This window comes from Paroedura picta, chromosome 4 (assembly GCF_049243985.1).
Source record: "Paroedura picta isolate Pp20150507F chromosome 4, Ppicta_v3.0, whole genome shotgun sequence".
In the NCBI taxonomy this organism is placed as follows: domain Eukaryota; kingdom Metazoa; phylum Chordata; class Lepidosauria; order Squamata; family Gekkonidae; genus Paroedura; species Paroedura picta.
The window spans coordinates 91702011-91723710 of record NC_135372.1 but is presented as its reverse complement, the minus strand read 5'-3'; the positions used below and the strand labels follow the sequence as shown (position 1 = coordinate 91723710).

At 45.6% G+C, this 21700-nt stretch overlaps 1 protein-coding gene and 1 long non-coding RNA gene across 5 annotated transcripts in view; one reads left to right on the top strand and one right to left on the bottom strand.

Moving 5' to 3' along the window:
• The first annotated feature begins 5815 nt into the window (after positions 1–5815).
• KCNC4 (potassium voltage-gated channel subfamily C member 4) overlaps positions 5816–21700 on the top strand; it is a 38705-nt gene continuing 22820 nt past the window's right edge. The window contains exons 1-2 of one of the 2 annotated variants that reach the window (XR_013230360.1): positions 5816–7828; positions 16048–16990. Coding sequence is in view for 1 of the 2 variants with exons in the window: in XM_077334178.1 (XP_077190293.1) it covers positions 7166–7828; positions 16048–16990 (1606 nt within the window). In the remaining variant the exon portion in view is untranslated. The remainder of the gene's footprint in view (positions 7829–16047; positions 16991–21700) is intronic. The other variant, XM_077334178.1, reaches the window with a different exon arrangement.
• Positions 15181–21477, bottom strand: LOC143835843 (uncharacterized). 3 transcript variants are annotated; one of them, XR_013230363.1, is made up of 5 exons: positions 21188–21477; positions 20927–21061; positions 20391–20532; positions 15864–15908; positions 15181–15396 (listed from the first exon to the last, which is right to left on the bottom strand). It is a non-coding gene; the product is annotated as an uncharacterized LOC143835843 (long non-coding RNA). The 3 variants fall into 3 exon arrangements; XR_013230362.1 differs by lacking the exon at positions 15864–15908 and having other exon boundaries at positions 21188–21476; XR_013230361.1 differs by lacking the exons at positions 15181–15396; positions 15864–15908 and adding an exon at positions 16811–16944 and having other exon boundaries at positions 21188–21476.

Genomic DNA, 21700 nt, shown 5'->3' with positions numbered 1-21700 from the left:
AGCTGTATTTTTGAGAGGGGTTTCAGTGGCTGATAGATGCATAACTGTTAGTCCTCTTCATCCACTTTTATTGCATAGTCCTCTTTGGTGTAAACTTGAGAAGAGATGCATATACAAGCAAAGCCAAACTGCAGACGGAACTCGTTCTTGGTAGAAGGATCTACATACCCTGCTCCATGGCAAATCAGCTGCTGAATTCCCTGAGTAGGACTGCAAGAGACCACTGTGGGCGCTATGCCGTTGGGAAAGGCAGCTGCTCAGAGGCAATTAGGAGGGAGGTTCATCCGCCATTCATTTCTGCTTATCATGGGAGATCTCTACGTTTCTTCAGCTGGCCTATGCAGGCCCAGTTTCCAAAGCATGACTACATGGGGACTCTCTTTATGAATACCAGCTGTAAGTAATAATTCCTAGTGTTCAACATGCCCCTAAATATTAAAGTGCCCCCAAACCACATTCAGTCATTCTCTTTATGTCAGAACAAGTAAGCCGGCGGCAGAGTAGTGGCAAATCTTACTTGCCAAGGCTATTGCGATATCAGATGTATCAAGGGAGAGGCAAGGATGTTATTGACAGGTTCTTGTAAAGGAGCTCTGCCCTGTATTGCATCTGGCCATGCTAGGTGGATGGACTCTAAGGATGTAAGAAAATAGCAAGAAATAATACCCCCCAAAAAAACAACCTTACAAAGGAGGGGGGATGGCATGAAGCATTTGATGACTTGCACTGAAAAAATCAGATGCTGTTTCTGCTGGCTGCAGAGGAGAGGACACGCAGTAATGGGTTTAAACTTCAAGTACAACGATATAGGCTAGATATCAGGAAAAAGTTTTTCACAGTCAGAGTAGTTCAGCAGTGGAATAGGCTGCCTAAGGAGGTGGTGAGCTCCCCCTCACTGGAAGTCTTCAAGCAAAGGTTGGATACACACTTTTCTTGGATGCTTTAGGATGCTTAGGGCTAGTCCTGCGTTGAGCAGGGGGTTGGACTAGATGGCCTGTATGGCCCCTTCCAACTCTATGATTCTATGATTCTATGATTCTATGAATCACAGTAACCTGATTTCTGGTTCAACCAAGATGTTGAGTTTTGAGGGTTTTATCAGAATTTGCCACCGGGGGAGGTAGCAGAGATGTCATATATGGTGATATCTCTTATTTTTCTTTCTTTCTGTAGTCTTGGATTAGTTGCTGTTTCCTCACCTAACCTCTCATGGGGTTACTGAGAGAATAAAATGAGAGAGGGACATATTGTAATATGAACCAATTATTAGAGATGGTCTTGGAAAGATAGACAAAAAAAATCACATTATCTAGGCACTATCTCTGCCTTAAATCTGTAGCTGAAAATGCCAGCAGCTTTATTTTCCTTGAGTATTATCCCAAATAAAGCACTGTGATACCACTTGCAGTATCCACCAGTAACTGCTATTTCACTTTCATATAGTTATCAATAATAGATTTATTCATAGTCTATAAATAATGAGTCACTTCTCAGGTCTCAGAACAAAACTTGCTTCTATTTAACATTCCATACTTGAGGTGGTGGTTATTTCTTGGAAGTTAATCAAATTAATCATGGTGTTTCTGGTAGGAAATCTGTGCCTAATCTATTTATCATACTGATGATTTCTGCCCTCCTCATGACAGTGAAGTGGGCTGTGTCTTTCTTTAGTCTCAGAGGCTGGGTGCTGTGCCTTGAGCAGCAAGTAACAAAGGCTGGCAGAGCAGTTCCATATGTGCTAGCAGTTACCATAATTGCAATTCTAAATGCAGAGCCAGCGTCTGACTGGACGGCTAGTTCACGCTTTGCTAATTCAATTTCTTCCACTTACCAGGCTCCTTCAGCTCAAGCTCATCCAAGTGACATACATCAGGACTGCTCTTTATAGACCTGTTTAATCACAGCCTAAAAAACATAAACACACACCACTTGCTCCTGGAGAAGGAAATAATCTTGAATGAGATTTTGGCTGAGGTGTCACACCGGATCAAGCATGACCCAGCTGGGCCGTGTAACTCCAGAGCAAATGGAAAAGCAGAGGGCACAATCAAAGATGGGAAGATCTGAACTTGTATTTATTCAAGTTGCAGGCCACAGACAGAGGGACGTGAGCTGCCTTGGTTCCAGTTTTATGGGCCAGCATAACTCAACCAAGTGTAGAGTTACCAGGTGGCATCTGGAGATCCCTAGCTGGGATCTCCAGATGACCAAGAGCAGCTCCCTTGGAAAAAATGGATGCTTTGGAGGGTGGACTCTATGGCATCATACCCTGCTATAGTCCCTCCCCTCCCCAAAGATCATCTTCCCCAGACCCCACCCATCAAATCTACAGGTATTTCCCAATGCAGGGCTGGCAACCTCACTCAAGTGTGAGTGACAAAATGAGGTAACTTCCCCTGCAATGTCTCCATCTATATATCTTTATTCCTCAGGAATCACTATATACATGCCCAGTTCACTGGTTTTTGACTGGCCATTGTGAGTTAAATGGGCTTAAGTATTAGCCTATTTGTATACGAAAGGCACAAATCCTCAGGTTAAAAGGAGCAAATGGCCTATATTAATAACAATGCTTCAGTTACAAGGATGAAGTATAAAACCAACCACACTTGGAAACACACTGATCTTTGTGCAAGTGTTTGAATGTATCCAACAACAGTGCTTTACATCTTCCCATACATCGTGTCTAGCAGGCCCTTCTGAAATCTGAACATCTTACTTGTAGCTTGTCTTCCTCAAAAGAACCTGAGTTCTTCCTTTACTCCTCCCATTTCTTGATCAGAATCCCATACAGATGTCAGATTTACATTATGATAATTTTAGCTGCCATGAAACAAACAAACTGACCAACCAACCAGAAGGCCTTCTAGTAATATTCTCCCCTACTCATGCAGCCCATCTCTACTGCTCTCTCCTTGCATATAGTGTTCCATCTCCCTTTTTTTTTTTAAACTGCAGGCTGAGAACTGTGCACACTGAGTTTGTTCCAAATGACAAAACCTGAATGTATAGAAGTGGCTTCCAACAGTTTCAAAGCACACAATGAAAGGGTTGTGTATCCATTTTTTCTTACTTATAATAAACTGTAATTGTGCTTAATATGAATCACCCTGACACCCATTCCCCCCGATTTTATTTTACAATCCTTATCCATCCATTGTTCTCTTATATATTTGTGAAACAGGCCTGGGGGTGGAGGCTGTCCTCCCTGTCTGAGATGAAATAGGGTCAATCAGGGTGCGGCCAGCTTGGCCCTGCCTCTCCACCTCCCATCCTCCCTCCTTGCCCGCTCGCAGGGGGGGATTCCCTTCTCTGTGACCCGCAAAGCGCTCGCAGAGGCAGTGAGGGCTCTTGCTGTCCCCCAGGGAACAGGCCGCAACAACGGTAGGGGGGGAAGGTTCCCTTCCCTAGGGCCTGGCAAAGGCTCTCGCTGTCTCGCAGAGGCGGCAAGAGCACTTGCCGGGCTTTAGGGAGATGGCCGCGACATCAGCGGCCCACGAGGGCCTGGGGGGGCGGGCCTTTCAAAGCCTGTTCTTATGAATGGGCACTGCAGCTAGTGCCCTAATAATTACGAGATGGGGACTTGCCTTAACTCACTCCAAGGACTGTTTATATCACCCACATAAGGATCAAGTACATGAAGAAAAAGAAATGCTAGAAAGGATAAGGTTCCCACTGAGCATGAGTGTTACCAGCCCAGTTCAGTTTGCTCTCCAGGAACAACGGTGGGAAAGTTTCCTGCCAGAAGCCTTTGGAACAACTGGGCTAGATGATTCAAGAAGTATATATCTTAATATCCCATCAGCAGAAACAGTCTGCTGCCCCCCCCCTTCAAATCGTATCCCAAAGGGTCTCAATACTTGCCAGCTCCCTAGGGCAGAATAATCTAAGAAAGAAGAAAAATAATATGCTCTGCTTATCAGAATACATTTGACTTGGTCTCTAGCCTGATACCAAGAAAGCAATTACACAAGTGCAACTGGAAATCTTATCATTTTTTCTGTCCATGCATTTATGCTCTTGGTCCACACAGTATATTTCAGCCTGCCAATAAAATATTAACCATCTGTCAAGTAATTATCACTGTGGGCCACGTGCCAAGAGCTCTGTGAGGTGCCTGATATCAACTCTATGGGAAGCCTGTGGCTGCTGACTTCAGTGCTATCTTCTCCAAGGACTGGTGCACAATCCTGCACCTACCCTTTCTCTTGAAGTGTCATATTTTCCTGAGATTTTAGTTCTCTTGCAGTTAAATGGAGACTGTTTTAGTTTCATTTGCAGCCAGAAGCCCTGCCATAACATTGTGAGAGCTGAGCACAACATTGCTTTTAAATGAGTGTTTAGGGAAGAAACTCTTGGAGAAGAATCAAGGGTTTTCTTTCTTCTTAAATTATATTTCTGGGCATATTCATTAATGGGGGAAACTACAGAAAGCTTTGATTAATTGGGTACCTAGCAACTCAGAAGCCAACTGACAGACCAATAAGGAATGAAAGAGGAGAAGATAATGTTAAAGGAACTCTGGATTTTAAATAGCACATCAATATACTTTTGGATTGTTTTGGTATTTTTTATTTTGCGGCTGGACATATTTTTGTATACACAGATGCCAGAACAACAGATTTTCTTCTTAGCTTTGCTAAAGGGCCCAATCTGACTGACATAAGTCAAGTTCTATATTGTTCTTTGTCTTGTTACTTGCGGCTAACAGATGTGTCAGTACACGGCACTGATGTAAATCTCAAGAATGTTTTCACCTATGGCTCTAAAAGTAATTATTGCTTTTCCCACGCCTGTTATTCAAATAGATAAACTACTTTGGCTAAAAGATTATTCAGATTTTAGAATGGCTTTTGTGTTCAGTTCTGCATTATCAGCATGCACCCTGGCTCACTAACAGAGCTTGAGAAGCTCCATCACATCTGAGAAAACAAAACAACTTATTCCTGCCAGAGGGGCAATAGCTCTAGTGTATCCTGAGAAATATTCCACAATTCGCATTCACACCCACAACTGAATTGGGCACCACGCACGTTTTCTTGGGAAGCAACTTTTACAGAATTCTACCAGGCGTCTTCCTAAGTAAGGTGCTCTTCTGCCGAACAGCTCAGCTGCGGAACTTAGCCCTGGAACCTGGGGGTGGCTGCATACTAAAGGTGGCCTCCCACTCTTGCTCCAGGAAATCCCAGGGAGCCCTGCCCCGTCCCCGCGCGAACTCATCTTACACCTGTTGGATAATGCACTCTCAAGGTCCAAAGTGTGCGGGATTCTGCACGCGGTGATCCAGAACTGACCCCCCCCACACACACACACGCACACACAAACCCCCTCAGCTGAGGGAGAGCGCTGCTGTGCTGCCGATCCTTCAGGCCATTCCCCGGGAGCGGCAGGAACGGGGCTTCTTCTGGGGCGGCCTCTGTATGGCCTGTTCCCTAGGCGGCCCCCCGCCCCCGAGCGGCGTCTGAAGGCCCATTTGGTGGCGCATGGGGGGGGGGACTCCAGTGGCCGGAGGTGGGTCCCTGCGACATGCTTTCTGGGGACAGGCCTGGGGGGGGTGGGGGTGCGGAGGGCGACGGTCGTCTAGTGGTGTCTCTCGGCGCCTCTGCCTGCCTCAAGTTCTCCGGCGCTCCGTGCTCCCCTCTCGATGTGAGTGCGCGCAGCGAGGCACGAGGCAGCCTTCGCGCGGGGAGCGGAGCGGCGCGGCACGGGTGGGGTTAATCTCCGTCTCCCGCTGGGCCGGCCGAGCCAGAAGAGCCGAGTATCCGGGCAACAGGCGGCGGGAGCCACTTGCTGGGAAGCTGCCGGAGTTGTCCTGCGTTGAGCCGCCCTCCGGAGAGCGCCCCCGCTGGACAAAAGGCGCAGCGCGCCGGTCCCCGCTCGCTTCCTAGCCCGGGGGGCTTGTGTGGAGCCGGTGTCGAGGCGTCGTCCCTGGCGCCGGGCGTCGAGCAAGAGGGCGCGCTGGGGGCTGGGCGACTGGCCCCGAGCGCTCCCTTCCCGCCCCGCGGCAACTTCTGGGCCGCCCCAACTTGCCCCTGTGATCAGTGCCTCCCGCTGCAGCCCCGCCCGGCTCCGGCGAGGGGAGGGGGAGCGAGCCAGCGAGGCCAAGTCGCCTAAGCGCCGCGCTCCACTCCCTCCGCTCGCCCTCCTCCTCCTCCTCCTCCCCCAGTCTGAAAATGATCCAGCTCCGGGCTGACTCGGGTTCCTCCCGCCCTGTCGCAAGCGCACCTGCAGGCCGGCCAGACCCGCCGCCGTCCGTGGCTGCCGCGCCCGGGAGAGCACAAGCCCGCCTGGACCCGACCGCCTCCGAAGGCAAGCGGATCCCTCCCGGAGCCTAAGAGCAGGCGGCGCACGAGCCAAGCCCCGCTGCCTCGGCCCCCCGTGGCGCCGCCGGAGCAAGTGCGAAGGATGCGCCTGGCGAGATCGCGTTTCCCTCCCCGGCTTCGCACGTCGGGGAAATAAACCCGGCGTCTCCCCCGGAGCGCCGGGCACGCCCGAGATTTCTCTCGACGGTCCGCGACCGTGCCTGAGGAGAAAACCACAGCGCTGCAGCCGCAGGAGCGAAGCGAGAGCCAGGTAGTGGGCTGCATGTCTCGGTGGGGGTTGCACGGGGCTGTTCATCCGGCCGCGTCCGGAGAGATCGTGCAAAGTTTGACGACGCCTCTCTCCAAGTGCGGGGAGGCTCGCCTGCCCACTGAGGGAAGATTCGGCGTGGCGTCTGCAACCTGCTGAGCCCAGAAGAGCCCCTCGTGTGCTGCCGCGGCGAGGGCTTGTTTGTTTGTTCCTACCTCGTTGCCAGCCTTGGCACCTTCTATGAGCCCCTGCCGAGGAGGCGCAGGGCCCGCACCTTCCCTTTCCGAGCTGCGTAGCCAGAGGCAGAAACTGCCAGGCTTCGGGGTTAGCCAGCCAGGGCAGCTGCCTGTCTCTCCGGCGCTTTTCTTCAGGGGCAGATGCACTTGTTGCGGCTGGGTGGTGCTGGGAAGAGGTGAGAGGCCCTCTCCTCACTGCCTCGCCTCCCACCGGAGCAGCCGGCCCTGGCTGGTCTCTGAAATAGCTCTCCCTGCCAAAGGTAAGGGGTGCCAGAGGTCAAGCGGGAAGAACCCTCCCCTCAGCTCCTTGCCAGCAGAAAGGTGCTTAGAGGGCACCTCTGGGCCACTTAACGTGCTCTATGATCAGCTCGGTGTGTGTCTCATCTTACCGCGGGCGCAAATCAGGGAACAAGCCACCCTCCAAAACATGCCTGAAGGAAGAGATGGGCAAAGGGGAAGAGTCGGACAAGATCACCATCAACGTGGGCGGCACCAGGCATGAGACGTACAAGAGCACTTTGCGCACGCTGCCGGGGACCAGGCTGGCCTGGCTGGCTGACCCTGATGCCCAGAGCAACTTTGACTTCGATGGGCAAAGCAATGAGTTTTTCTTTGACCGCCACCCAGGCATCTTTTCCTACGTACTGAACTACTACCGCACGGGCAAACTGCACTGCCCTGCAGACATCTGCGGGCCCCTTTTTGAGGAGGAGCTCACCTACTGGGGCATTGACGAGACTGACGTGGAGCCCTGCTGCTGGATGACCTACCGCCAGCACCGCGATGCTGAGGAAGCCCTGGATATCTTTGAGAGCCCTGAGCCTGGGAGTGGGGGGGCCGGAGAGGAGGCCGAGGATGAAGGGGCCAGGGAGGTGACTCTTCAGCGCCTGGGTGTGGATGACAGGCTGCCTGGAGCTCCTGGGGTCACTGGAGGAGGAGGAGGAGGAGGAGGCTGTTGTCGCAATTGGCAGCCCAGGATGTGGGCTCTCTTTGAGGATCCGTATTCGTCCAGGGCAGCTAGGGTGAGTTGGAGTGATGTGGGGGTGACAGCTGGTGGACTGGGTCATAGGTCACCATGGTAGCACAAGCCTACACTAATCCTTTCCCCATACTCTTTTTTTAAGAGATGGGACTGTGGCTATATGGGTTCCTACCATTCAGCTAGACCTTTCCCTGGAGCATGATGGTTCCCCACTTTCAGTTAACTTGAAGCTCAGTAGTTAATTCAGATTTCATCCCAAGGTCATTGAATGGACTTTCTTTCCTCTTCTCACCTCTATACCAGTGACCTTACTGGTTTTTCACTTCTCTTCCTCCCTTCATTTCAGTCTCATTCCTTACTTTCTCCTGCCCAAGCACTGGAGATAGGGCATGTTTCCATCCTCCATTTGCAAGTCCAGGTTTGATTGCACATAGTTTTCTTTGTTTGGCATGTGCTTCATGAGGTAAAACATCTACTCCAAGGTACTGAATGGGAGAGTCCCTGAACATGAGTTGCTTCTGGGAACTCTTGTCAACACTGGAACTATGCCCTGCAGTGTAGTACTCACCTTGTGCAGTATTGAAGCCATCTCCCCTGCCCCTTGAGCTTGCAAACGTATGTCCAAATGTTTTGGAGATTCTTTCCCCTCTTACATCTCTGACAGAGTTTTAGGAGAGTCCAAGAATGAACAGCTAACTTTCCTGTGTGCTGGATTTACTAACGGGTATACACAACAAATGTTTCCTTTTCCCACATATGTACACAGACACATATGTACTCCCCCAAGTGCATGTTTATGCATGCATGCGTAATAGTGTACATACACTTAACAAAAGCAGGAAAAAGAAACCATGGGAAAAGTTGGGGTCCTCAGAAGGTCCTTATTACAAGTTGGGGAGGGTAGCATTCCACCATGCTAATCGAAAGCAAACCTTCCCTTGGGTTAAGACAGCTGTGACACTGCCACATGATCTTTTCCATTCTAGCAGTCATTTATTTTTCATCTTCAGAATAGTAGCTTGCAAGCCAATCAGCGATTCTCCTGCTGTCTGCTTCCAATTTTTGGGGCTCAAAATGCCACCGAATGGAAATCTGCACAATACTTGCTCTTAGAAATTCTGCTTCCTTTTTCACACCCACTTCTTTCCCATTCAATTCCATAGGAATTAACAGTCATTCGCTTTTAGAGACATAAATCACAAGCCTCTTTGCCATACAGCCAGATTCTGCTTTCACACTCAAGCCATTCACATATCTGTTTCCTTAGGCAGACAGAGTATATAATTGCTGGTGTGTGTACTGGTAGTTCTGTATCTCACACGCATGCACAAAAGAATCATTGGCGTTTAGAGGTGTAAAAATGCCAGAGAACACTTGCCTTCTGGCAGAGTTCATCTCAAAATGCACGTGTTGGGAGGGAAGGCAGTTACTATATCCAAACGGTTTTCTTCTGTCCAAAGAGATAATTTGGGCAGCCACATATTTTCCAAAAAGCCACATTCTGAAGATGGAATTAGTCTCCTCCTGTGCCTTGGAAGTCTTGGATTTCCAGAGTGGTGGTGCTCAGTTTATGAGAGGGTCCAAAATAGACCTGAAAACAGCCTCCTGGGGGCATTCCCACACTGCATTTGGCTGCCTCTTCTCTTCTTAGAAAACATTTTCCCTCAGCCATTGACTGCAACAACAAGGAGATAGAATGATTATCCCTGCTTGGAAGCCAGAGAGCCATCCTATAAAGAATTATTAAATTCTAGTAGTCATGATGAGAACAGAGATGTTTTTCCTGTTAAAGCGGGATGACTTCAGTTTTTGTTTTGCTTTTTTTGAAGCAACAGCTCAGTAGCTGCTTTTGGCAAAAGTTTTAGTTTGGGGAGGAAAGCTATGTCATCCAGAGTCTTTGTAGATTAATATGGAAGGGAATTTGAGTCTCCCTTTACACTATTCTACATAAAGTGCTTTCTAATGGTCAAATTAGGCAGGATACCAGCAATCTTTGATAAGGATCTCCCTTAAAAAAAAGGAATTAGTAGCTCCCTGCAAATGTAGAGGAGATGATGAAAGGGGAAGGAGAGGCTGAATCCTTCCTTCCATGCTTCCAGTGACTGAAATCACTTTGCCAAAGCTGCAGTTAACTCTGCAGGTACTGCACTGTATCTCCTTCCCATCTCCAGAGTTAATTGTCGCTTGAGGTTGGTGAAAATCCTGAAAGAAGCTTTGGTAGCTATGAATTGCATGCCTCGTCCCTGTATTCAAAGCAGCTGCATGGCACTGCTAATTTGCTTTTTCTTAAAAAACAAAACACAACTTTTGGTTAAAAAAAACCCCTGATGAGTTATTTAGTTAGTTTTGTTATTATCTTAGTTTTATATTATTTGTCTAGTTTGGGGAGCCTCTGGCGTTCCGTTAACGTGCACTTGTTGCTGGGCAGGCTTTGAACAATGAGGTTGCCCAGGGTTGCCAGTTTGTCATCTGGCAGGTCAGAGGTGCTGCAGATGGAGTAGAATATATTCAGGTCTGGATGGCTGCATCTAGCTGGCATAACCTGACAGTACTGTATGCTGTACTCCATGAAGAAGCCGTTGGACATGGAGGCTTGGCTTTCCTCTTTTCTGAGCTCTCTTACAGCTGTGATAAGAATCCACATGTGGCTTAAGTTCAACTGCTTTCAGACTCCTGTGAGGTTCAGCAAGGTTATCTCATTTTGTACCACATCACTGTCTAACACTTGTGTGTCTAATATTACATGCTGGAGTTGAAAAAAGTATTTAAACAGTTCATAAAATATGAATGGGCGGTCTTGGAAGGTGCCCTTGTGCTTCTCTAGGAGCAGCAGAAAACTCTCTTCTTTCTTTGTGGTTGCCTGCTATGAATCCTGTATTTTGGACATCTCCCAAGTAATTGAATAGATAATTTCTCTGTACTTTGTTATGTGCTGGGGCTTCACTTACCAGAGCTTGGCCCCTGTTCCTTTTTTAATCACCAGAAGAGTAAATTTAAATGAACAACTTAAAGGATTTTCTTATTAACAATTCTAAATCACTGCAATTGTTTCATGAAGTTGTGGTTTGCCTTATATGCCAGAAGGCATTTCCTAAATAATTGTGTATTCTGACTAATAAGCCATAGGACAAAGATCGGACCTGATTATAAAGTGACATCATTCACTCTTGCTACATCATAGTTTAGTCAAGGGAACTGGACTTTTACATGTCTCTGTCCAAACGTGGAGAGGAAATAATGGCAGGTGAATTTAGAGAGCAATCCTAAGCAGGTCTACTGAGACATCAACTCCTGTCTGTTCCTTGGAACTTAGTCTCTCGAAAGTGTTATTAGGATTGCTCTGGTAGCCTGTGATCAGTGTGATTTGTGCTGAGTTGCTTTTCACTCACCATTAGGTAAATAATAGTTTCTAGGTACATGGACAGGGAAATGCTACTCCTGTTAACTGGCAGCCTGATCTTGTACATAATCTTTAGCTGCTATTGCAAAAGCTGAAGCTGTGTCCTACCTATAGAAAGTAGGCCAGATATATCCTGTGCTGTCTTCTTACTATTACATAGTATGTTGACTGTTGGACCTCCTTGTTCAGGCCCTCCCTCCAGCCAGCCTAGTGGGGTCTTTTCTACCAGTAGGCTGACTCCCCGATCCATCCTGCCCTCTTGTTTCTAGTTCCAAAAAGCTATGTGTTGAATGGAAAGAGGCAAAGCATGCAATTGTGCCAGTGCATTAGCTTGGTTCCTACAGTGCTGGGAGACTCTGTTCAAGCAGGCCAAGATTTAGCCTACATTTATAAGAGTTTTTCACACCTATATGGGAGGTAATTCCAGATCATAAAGCAGAAACTGAGTGACTGTATAGTGTCTGTTTTGGTTTCTCCTGGAATAGCACAAAACTCATCCAGAAAGCTCCTTAGCTCAACATATGCATTGCTATAGAGCAGTGGTCCCCAACCTGCTGTCCGCGGCCCAGTGCCGTGCCGCGAAGGCCAGGGCGCCGGGCCGCGGTTCCCTCTCCCCGCCCCCCCCCCCGCAGTAAAAAACTTCCCAGGCCGTAAGCTTGCGGCCCGGGAAGCTTCTTACTGCGGGAGGGGGGGAAGAGGAAATCAGGGCCTTGCCGAGCATGCGCACTGCGCGGGCGTGGCCGTCGCCCTGCCGGTCCCCAGCCAAAAAAAAGGTTGGGGACCACTGCTATAGAGTGCTCTGTGGAGTGCTGTGAAAGAGAAGGTAGCCAAGCCAATGAGAACAGCAAGCAAGAAGGAGAAGAGGAAAAGCTTCATTGGCTCCTTATTAAGATTCAGCAAAGACTGTGTTGCTGGCTTAGCAGTAACAGTAGGAATCAGTGCTTTATGCCCTGAAGAAGCTCTGCACCCCTGCAGAGATGAACAAAGAAATGGCATGCAGGAGATCCATACAAACAGCTGTAATCATGAAATCCTGCCTGCAGTGTTCTGCTGCACATGGGTGAGCAGAGTTTAAAAGCTCCAGATAAGAGCAGACCTTCTACCCACAGATTAATGTTGATCACTCACTTCTCATTATGAAAAATAGTGACAGAGCTGTGTAGGTCACCAGAAATGTAATGGGTTTTTTCGTCCTTTTATGGGGGTTTTAAATGGTTTATGGACTTTTGTGACCCGCCATGAGCTGATTCTGGGAGTGGCGGGAAATAAACAAACAAATAAATAAATAAATCCACACAGAGGCTCTTTGAACAGAACAGAGCCCTGGTGGCAACTGTTCTGGCAGTGTTACCGTGCCCTCTCACAGGATGGACTTAATGGGTGTGTCCTTGTGGATAGAGAGAGTGTGTCCTTGTGGATAGCCCACTCAGACTACAGAGTCCTCAAGTTGGAAGGACAAGCATCCCTGAAGGATGGCTCTTACCATTCTCAGCCCCAGGCCAAATTAACTTTTAGAATAAGATGTTTCTTCAAAAAGTTGCTGTAGCTATCTATCATCTATCTATCCCTAAACACACACATATACATATGGGCCGTGATTACTTAGTGCTGAAGGAAAGGGACTCCACATACATTCAGGGACAGTTGGCCAGGGTTGAATTAGTTGCAATTAAGTTCTGCATAAGGAAATGTTTTCCTCTCTGTGTTTATCTATCTATCCATCCATCCATCCATCCATCCATCCATCCATCCATCCATCCATCCATCCATCCAGAGCAGCCCTGGCTTATTTATGTATGTACAAGAACAGAGTGGGAAACAATTTAGGTGGATTGATCTACTTAGGAAATAATGTACAATGACTGAACGGTTTCAGTGGTCACTGTGGGTACCCTTAATTTCCCTTTCAGTAGACATTAGATGTTCAGAAATCCCTAAATATTTTGTCCAAGATAACATATGGAATCTCAACGCAGCAAAAACTACTTGGCTTTCTTTTCCAAGCCTAGAAAAGCACTGAGAACTGTCAAGTCTACAATAAAGGTTATTAGAGGAAAACCATGACAGTTTATAGAAATGCTAGTTGGACCTCCTGTGCATGGGAGGTACACATAAGTGGTTGTCTGGCAGAGCCTCAGGAATAGCCTGCCTCGGATTAATTTATAGCTGTCACAGTCATGATTTATACATAGTCCTTGCTATTGGTTGGCCATAGCATGATAGGAAGCTGCAGCAGTGGTGGTAGAGCAAAGTCATGCCTTCACATTTCTAAACTCGTGCATGATGCCATAAGCAGCACATGAGCCCAGATGCTACCCCTGAACTGAATGCTGCTTCTGGCATTGTCAGTGAACCGAGGATTGTGCCCCAGGACTGATATCATGGGGCACCCTGTGGAGCAGTCTTGGGTTCACTTCCCATTGTGATGACCACATTGCTCCTCTTATCTCTAGAAACTTGGTACATTAAGCAAGTATTGGAGCCCTATTCACCAGTCACAGGGAATTCCCAGTGTATACTTGATTATTTCCTTGATTTGTACCTTGCCTTTCTTCTTAAAGGTAAAGGTATCCTCTGTGCAAGCACTGGGTCATGTCTGACCCTTGGGGTGATGCCCTCTAGCATTTTCATGGCATACTCAATATGGGGTGGTTTGCCAGTGCCTTCCCCAGTGCCTTTCTTCTTACTGGGGGCCTAAAGAGGCTTACATTGTTCTTGTTTCCATTTTATCCTCCCAATGACTCTGTGAGGTTGGTTGGATTGAGAGCTTGGGGCTGTCTTGGGGCCATTCAGCAGACTAAGAGGAGACTTCCAGTGTTAAGCCAACTGTGATCTACAAGGGGGATCCATGGTGGGCAGCACTGAGCAAATCACATGCAGGATCCCCATCCCAAGAATGGGAGTTCTTATTTTAGAATGGAAAGTTTTGTGATTCAAAAATCCAGTCTTTCAAAACCTGCTGTATAAGGGAATGTGGTCGTATAGTTAGCATAATGATGAATCTACTCTCCAGAATGGATGGGAACCAACATCATTTCATTGATTTCAGTAGACATTGCTTATTTACCAGGCTTATGCGTAGTGACTGGGCCCACTGATCTATGAAGCATTCTAAAATCCTCATGGGATTTATAAGCTCCCTTTGAGTTTTAGCCAATGAAGAAGCGCTATAACACTAGATTTCTCCTGGGATTGTACAGTTGAAATGTAAAATTCTAAGGAACCGTTATGTTTTATGGCTACATGTTCATCACCGGGTCCATATAACTGAACTGGACTCATTAAAAATAATCAAAACATGCAATGGCTTCCAGGGATGATGTGCGTGTGCATGAGTGTGTTTGTACACTTGGTGTCATTTCACATTTGTCCCAATTATTAATTTCATTAATTTCCTGAAATATGTTGGACTGTAAGCAAGAATATGCATTTATCTGTATAATGCTGATTGTAAAAGTGGTTAGCCTGAAGAGGGAAAGGGTTATAGTAGTCAGTGCCATGGTCAGGGTGGATTAAAATCAGGTTTAAAAACAACAACTAATATTTTCATTCCAATCCAGTTTTTTAGTTTGAACAAATTATTCCCTTGAGTTATCATGGAGGGGTGTTGATCAGGAGAACCAAAACCATAAAAGCGCACTTTGGGCTCATAGTTCTGTGTAAGTTTAATGGTTTTGTGGGCCATAGCCTTAGCCACCTTGCACATGTATAGAGAATGCCAACCAGAGAAGCATCAGTTTGACAATGGCCCATTTCGTTTAGAGAGAGATGAATTCTGAAGATTTCGTAGATTGCATGCCTAAAGGTTTTGGAGAGTATGAAGGCCCTATTTACTTTCAAGCCAATGTTTTAATTATTATAGTATTCTGATAATGTATGAATTACCAGAGGATTTAAATGAAACCAGTCTTGGTGATTTAAATAATGATATTGACAAATCAGTCCACTGTGTATATAGCCTTCCTCCATATATTAATGAATCAAAGCATCGATAGTGGTACTAGATTTTAATTCTGGTCTGTGTTAGCGAGCTAAGGGGTAAAGAAAAATGCACATGAATGAAGCTGGAGCACAAACACCCAGAGTCTCAACTGGGTAATTGAGTCCTTTCTGTGTATTGTTAGTGTCAGTTGAAGGTGTCAGACTTGCCTTTAGGAAACCAAAACATCCAGTAAGTTTCAGCACAATCAGTCTTTTGGGAAATTTACCTGTGGAAATAAAAAGGTAGTTGAATCTCTTGGATTGTTCAGTCTTTGCCTAAGATGGGAACAAGCTGAAGTGATGTTAGAGCTGCAAGAATATAAAAGGTAGAGATAAGCTCATTTGCCAGCTCTGTTTCTTTTCATATGTGCTTGTAAATTTACAATAGTTTTGCTTCTCTACATTTCATTGTCAGTGCAGTATGTATGCATACTGTACAGTCTTTTATACACAGTCTATATGGCATTTATTTTTGCAAAGTACATCATATATACACCCACACAATATGTAATGCTGATGTATTGACCTACATAGAATATTGAAAAATGCATAAGCTTCATAGGGATAATTTGGTGTGAAGAAACAATGGGTTTGATTTGCACAAGGGAGAAGTGAAATCAAAATGGAGGGACAAGAAATCCCCAATAAAAGGTAACCATGTGCAACCATGATATGTAACCATGTGCAACCATACCTGTTGATCATGGCCATGTCTCTTCCGAGGGCTTAATCTGCATGTCTGTTATTTTTGTAGTGATTAAGAAAAGAAGGTGAAAGGATGAAATTAATTTTTAAAGTTAATTGCATTTTTATTTAGATTTCTTCTTATATCAAGGCCTGTTACTCTAACAACTGAGATTGTTTTTACTTCTCTTCAGGTAATTGCCTTTGCCTCACTTTTTTTCATCTTGGTATCTATCACAACATTTTGCCTGGAGACACATGAAGCCTTCATCATAGATGTTAATGTGACTGAGACACTGGTGGTGGGCAACACAACAGAAGTCTTTGTGATGCAAAAAATGGAGACAGAGCCGATTCTTACATATATTGAAGGAGTCTGTGTGCTTTGGTTCACTCTGGAGTTTCTAGTGCGCATAATTTGCTGCCCAGATAAATTGGTCTTCATTAAGAACCTTCTTAACATTATTGACTTTGTAGCCATCTTGCCCTTCTACTTGGAGGTGGGACTCAGTGGCCTGTCGTCCAAGGCTGCACGGGATGTGCTTGGCTTCTTGCGAGTCGTTCGTTTTGTTCGGATCCTCAGGATCTTCAAGCTGACTCGCCACTTTGTGGGGCTGCGGGTGCTGGGTCATACGCTGCGAGCCAGCACCAATGAATTCCTCCTTCTCATCATCTTCCTGGCTTTAGGGGTTTTGATTTTTGCCACTATGATCTATTATGCTGAAAGGATTGGAGCCAAACCATCTGACCCCAGTGGAAGTGAACACACACATTTTAAGAATATCCCCATTGGATTCTGGTGGGCAGTAGTGACAATGACAACATTAGGCTATGGTGATATGTACCCAAAAACCTGGTCAGGCATGCTGGTTGGTGCTCTTTGTGCCCTGGCTGGGGTCCTTACCATTGCCATGCCTGTCCCAGTAATTGTCAACAATTTTGGAATGTATTACTCATTGGCCATGGCCAAGCAGAAGCTCCCAAAGAAGAAGAAGAAGCACATCCCTCGTCCAGCACCACTGGATTCTCCAACATTTTGCAAATCAGAGGACAATTCACCTCACAACAGCATTCAGAGCTACAACAGCCCCCTGGCAGCAGCAACAGCAGGAGGAGTTGGAGAGAGGAAAAGATCAGGTGAGATACAAAATTTCAGATGGGACCAAGCTGGAGAGACAAACTTGTGGCAGGAATCTGGATGAACCTTAATGCCTTGTGGGAGTGTAAGGGCAAATTCTACATCATGGATGTCTCAGTGTTAAATCTTAAATCATGATGTTACACTGCAGTGTTTATCATAAAACAGGGATTAACTCAAGCCTATTTTCTCAGTACATAGTTGTATTAAAAGTTCATGGTTCATTAAAAGATTTTTATTCATGGATCAGGGGAACGGTAGCTGTTTAACCAAAGTCAGTGATTGGTTTTGTTGACCTCCACTATTACAACTAATCTCCAGGTGATAGAGACTAGTTCACCTGGGAAAAGTGCCCGTTTTGGAAAGTAGAGGGTGAATCCACTTTTCTGGATTCCCCTTTAAGCGCTACAACGAATCGCTTTTTGCGGATCAGTTTCAGGAGGGTGGCAGATTGTGTGCGACGTCGTGCATAACTGCAAATTAGTAGCATTTACAATTTGCCACACTCCTGCTACATTTAACTTGTGCGGAATGGGCCCTAGAGATCAGATGTATGATGTGTTATCAGTAGGGCCATCACCTGATTAAAGGCAGTTGATATGTAGGAGGATTTAAGTAATTAATTAAAATAATATTCTACAAATGAGTGAAACCATAGTTTTGAAGAAAAATCAAATTTTTGTTTGTTCTAGATGGTGTGCAGTAGGCACAGTCTTATAAAGGAAATAAATCTAATAATAATAATAATAATAATAATAATAATAATAATAATAGAGTCATTCTCTCATGCATAAAAGAAAAGGAATTCCTCTACTATGATGTCTATCAGTTGCAGATTTTCCAAGTACCTTGATAGATATAATTACATTTATTTTTAAAAGGTCATGGCCAATCAAATGTGGTTAACTTACAGTTTCAGTTGAACATGTAAGGATTCTACAGGGGGCTGCTTTGTTTAGTGAATTGAACAGATAACCAATTTTAGAGATTTGGATCAAAAATTGGTTATCTGTTCAGTGCACTATACAAAACAGCCCCCTGTAAAATCCTTACATGTTCCATTGAAATTGTAAAAGAGGAACTTGCACAATGATTGTTGTGCCTGGGTTCTTTGAATGATGGGTTTTCCTCTTTGACCAATTGTTTGAGCTTCTTGGCTGCCCTGATTGTCTGAGGGGATCTTTGGCATCCCTAAGTCAGGTAGGCAGCCCCAGTCATATATAGCTGAGCCGGTCTCAGAAGGTCAGTTGAGAAATCTAATAAATAATAACAATAATAGCTTGTTAAAGTAGAGGTACATGGATGGAGGTGATTTATTTCCACTTGGTACTGTTCCTTTTTATTCCCACAATTGGTGGTTAAGTGAGGCCTTTTTGCTGACAAGACTGTGACTCCCTAGGGTTTCTTACGGCTAGTAGTGGAAAGTACTCTGGAGCCTCCATGGGGATCCTGAGTATACAGCAATAATACATACAAGACAAGCAAGTATTTACTTTCTTTCTCCTAGAAGAGAGGCAAGAATTTTTATTAAAGAGTTTTACGGTAAATGACTCCTAGAAAGATTGGAGTAGGGTATGGTTGAGAGATCATATCAAATACTGTTCCAACTGTATAAAATGTTGAAATTCAAGAAGAGCATGGCCTGCCCTATTTTCTCGAGTTGGTTGATGACCAAATGAAAGTTTCAAGCAGATGCATCAGTATCAGCAACAGCTTGACTTTCGCCCTTGTCATTGCTGCCCAAATGAAGAAAGCTAGCTAGGGGTCTCTCACCCTATTAGTAAAGAAGTTGGCCTTTTTTGTGCTTATGAAAGTAGCAGAATCGGGAGATCTACAGAGAAAGCAGGGGCTCTATAAATTTGGGGAATTCCTCATAGATGCAGAAAGATATGACTATAATATAAATAAACCAAAATAGAAAGCCCTCCTTACTTTCACGCAAAATGGCCTGATGCAAATAGCCAAGGGACAAAGGAAACGGGAGGGGGGTGTCTTGACCTGTCCAAGCCCCTGAGACTTTGTTGAAGACTGGAGAAAGAGATTTTGGAAAGTGAAAAGGATTTCCAAATTGTGACCTACTTCCCAGTGCCTTAAGGCCCCCAACTTGTCATTCTCTCCAATAGCAAACTTACTAGATCATTGGCAGTGGCATGTCAATTGAGGGAACTGGGAAAATGGAAATGATTTGAAATCTTAATGGTTTGTAGAATTACAGAGCAGGAAATTAAGTTTGAAAGATATATGCTGTGAGTACATATCCCCAGGCATTAATGTCAATGTACTGTTAAGGACTTGACCTGTTTAAAGCAAAAGAGATGAGGGGAGGGAGTTATTAGTATTTGTGGAAAACAACTTTCTCCAAGTGCTCTTGCAAATGGAAAGGGGGCCAAACTCTTATTCCCATATGGTACCAGATACAAAATTATTGAAGTTGGGGGTTTAGGCATCTGTTATTCCCCTTCCCTCCCTGGCTTTCAAATATGGCATATCTGGTTAATGTATCCCCTTTCCTGTGCTGTATTGATCAGGTTTGGGGCTAGAATAAGATAACCACTGTTGTAGGAGATTTGCCATACAGCAGTGGACTGTTGAGATAGAGAGTAATTCCTATCACTCCATAGTTAATAGCCTCGGGCAGTTCAGTTGTGATACTGGAGGAAGAGACCTCCCAATCTTTTAATCCTCCAATGCAGTTCTTTGCAGGCTTCCAGCCTGCTCCTCCAAGCAGTGAACATTGTGGGCTTGTTCCTATCAGTAAGGTGCCACATTGGGACCATCCATAGATAAGTCAGAGTTTCTGCATTGCCAAGGGACCATTTTGTAAAGAAAATAAAGTCAAAGCAGGGGCTTTCTATGGCTATCAACATCCATGAATCTCAGGATACCAAGGGCAGCTGAACAAAAATAAGGTAAAGAAATTTTAAAAAGACTGAAGGGCCAGTCCAGTCCTAAAGTACTGCAGTGTACAGAATGAGTGCTGTGAGGACCTGGTGCCGATTTGGTTTTCCTGCAGCTTAAGATACAAGCAGTGTTTAGTGGTTATGAAATTAAAATATTGGGGAAGCATTAGTATTGGAAGGAAGCTCTTCCTTCAGGCCTAGTTAATCACCATCCTAACCATAGATACTTTCATCTGGGAAGGGGATAGAACCTCTGACAATTTAAATATTTTGGAGTGGAGTAATGAAAATAAGGTTGGAGAATGTCTACTGTCAGGTGTGCATCCCCTGGCCTCCAATTCCCCCCACCCCGGTTCCCATACAGTATAGGGAGGGGAAGATGAATACAAAAATGTACTACTCAGATTCAAGGTTCAATGAGCAACTTTCTGGCTTGGATTACAAGGAAGCTGCTGAGCTCAGAGGTTTGGGCAAGTTATTTTTTAATTCAAAATATTACCTGGACTTTTTGCTGAAACCAGGAACTGGGAATCCAAGAATTATTATGCACAGTGATTTTTTAAAGGCATGGATTGAGATGACCATATGAAGTAACGAGTGCCTTGGAGAAAGAGGTTTGTTCTAGCACCCCAGTACCATTCCTGGAAATGAACATGATGTTAGCACTAGTATAGAACACCGATAACATGTCTAATGTTACATGGCTTAGAAAGTTATCAAATAAGCTGTTGGCTATACATTCCATCTGCCATTGCCATAGAATCAACATTTTTTCAGTAGATGACCCCCTCCCTTTACAAACTTGTGAATTCAAAGGCAGATGCCTTCCACAGCACAGAGGAGGCCATTTTTTTCCAAAAGTGTGCAGTATTTGTTGGGTTCATCTTGGTGCAATGATAATGGAGTTACGTGCAGAATCATAGCTAGAAGATGAGAATCTGACTTCAGTGTACTTTGGAAAGAATCCAAGATTGTGGCCAGACTCGCAGATGATGTAAACTGCTATAGTTCTCTCAGAATCAACAAAGCACTGACCTTTTCCCTTCACACTGCAGTCACCTGAGACTGGTTTTCTTCGGGTTCTTTTGCCTTCCTTGGGGACTGTTCCCTCAGGGAACTCTTCAGTACCCTGCATCTTTTAAATGGCTAGCTTTTTGGCCTGCTCTATATCTGCAGTGGAATAAAGTGGCAGAATGCTAAGGAGGTAGAAAGGATAGTACTACATCAGATTTGATATAAAATTTGACAATATTTCTGTTTCCTATCCAGGGGTATCCCCATCATCCCCATACTCACCAGAGGTTAAGGGCACAGAGCCCACCCAGCAGCATCCTGTGGACATCAGAATTTGGCCCTGCCAGCTGACATGGCAGGATGGTCCACCCTCCCAAGGATGGGATCATCAGAGCTGGGCTTGTCTAAGAGGTCAATGGCACACCCAATCCAGCAGGACCAGATGAGAGAGGAAGGAATGAGACTGCTTGGGTCAGCCATGAACCTTGACATGCCAAGGTTCATGGCTGTGGTGAGAAGGGGCAGCCATTTAAGGAGTGGGGGGTGAAGAGTGATGCAGGAGGACAGTTAAACTGTCACACTTGACTGGCAGCAGCTCCCGCCTATCAACCCTGGCAAGGAGGCAAAGAAAAGAATCGGTGGCTATACCCCAGGGAGTCTCCTTAATAAAGGCCAAGGACTCAGACCTGAGGGGGGGCTACCTCTCCTGCTAACTAATGTCTTCTCCTTTCAAATCTGAGGAGTGTCAAGGCCCCCTTGAGAAGGATCTGCGACCTGTTGTCCCTTTCTGACCCT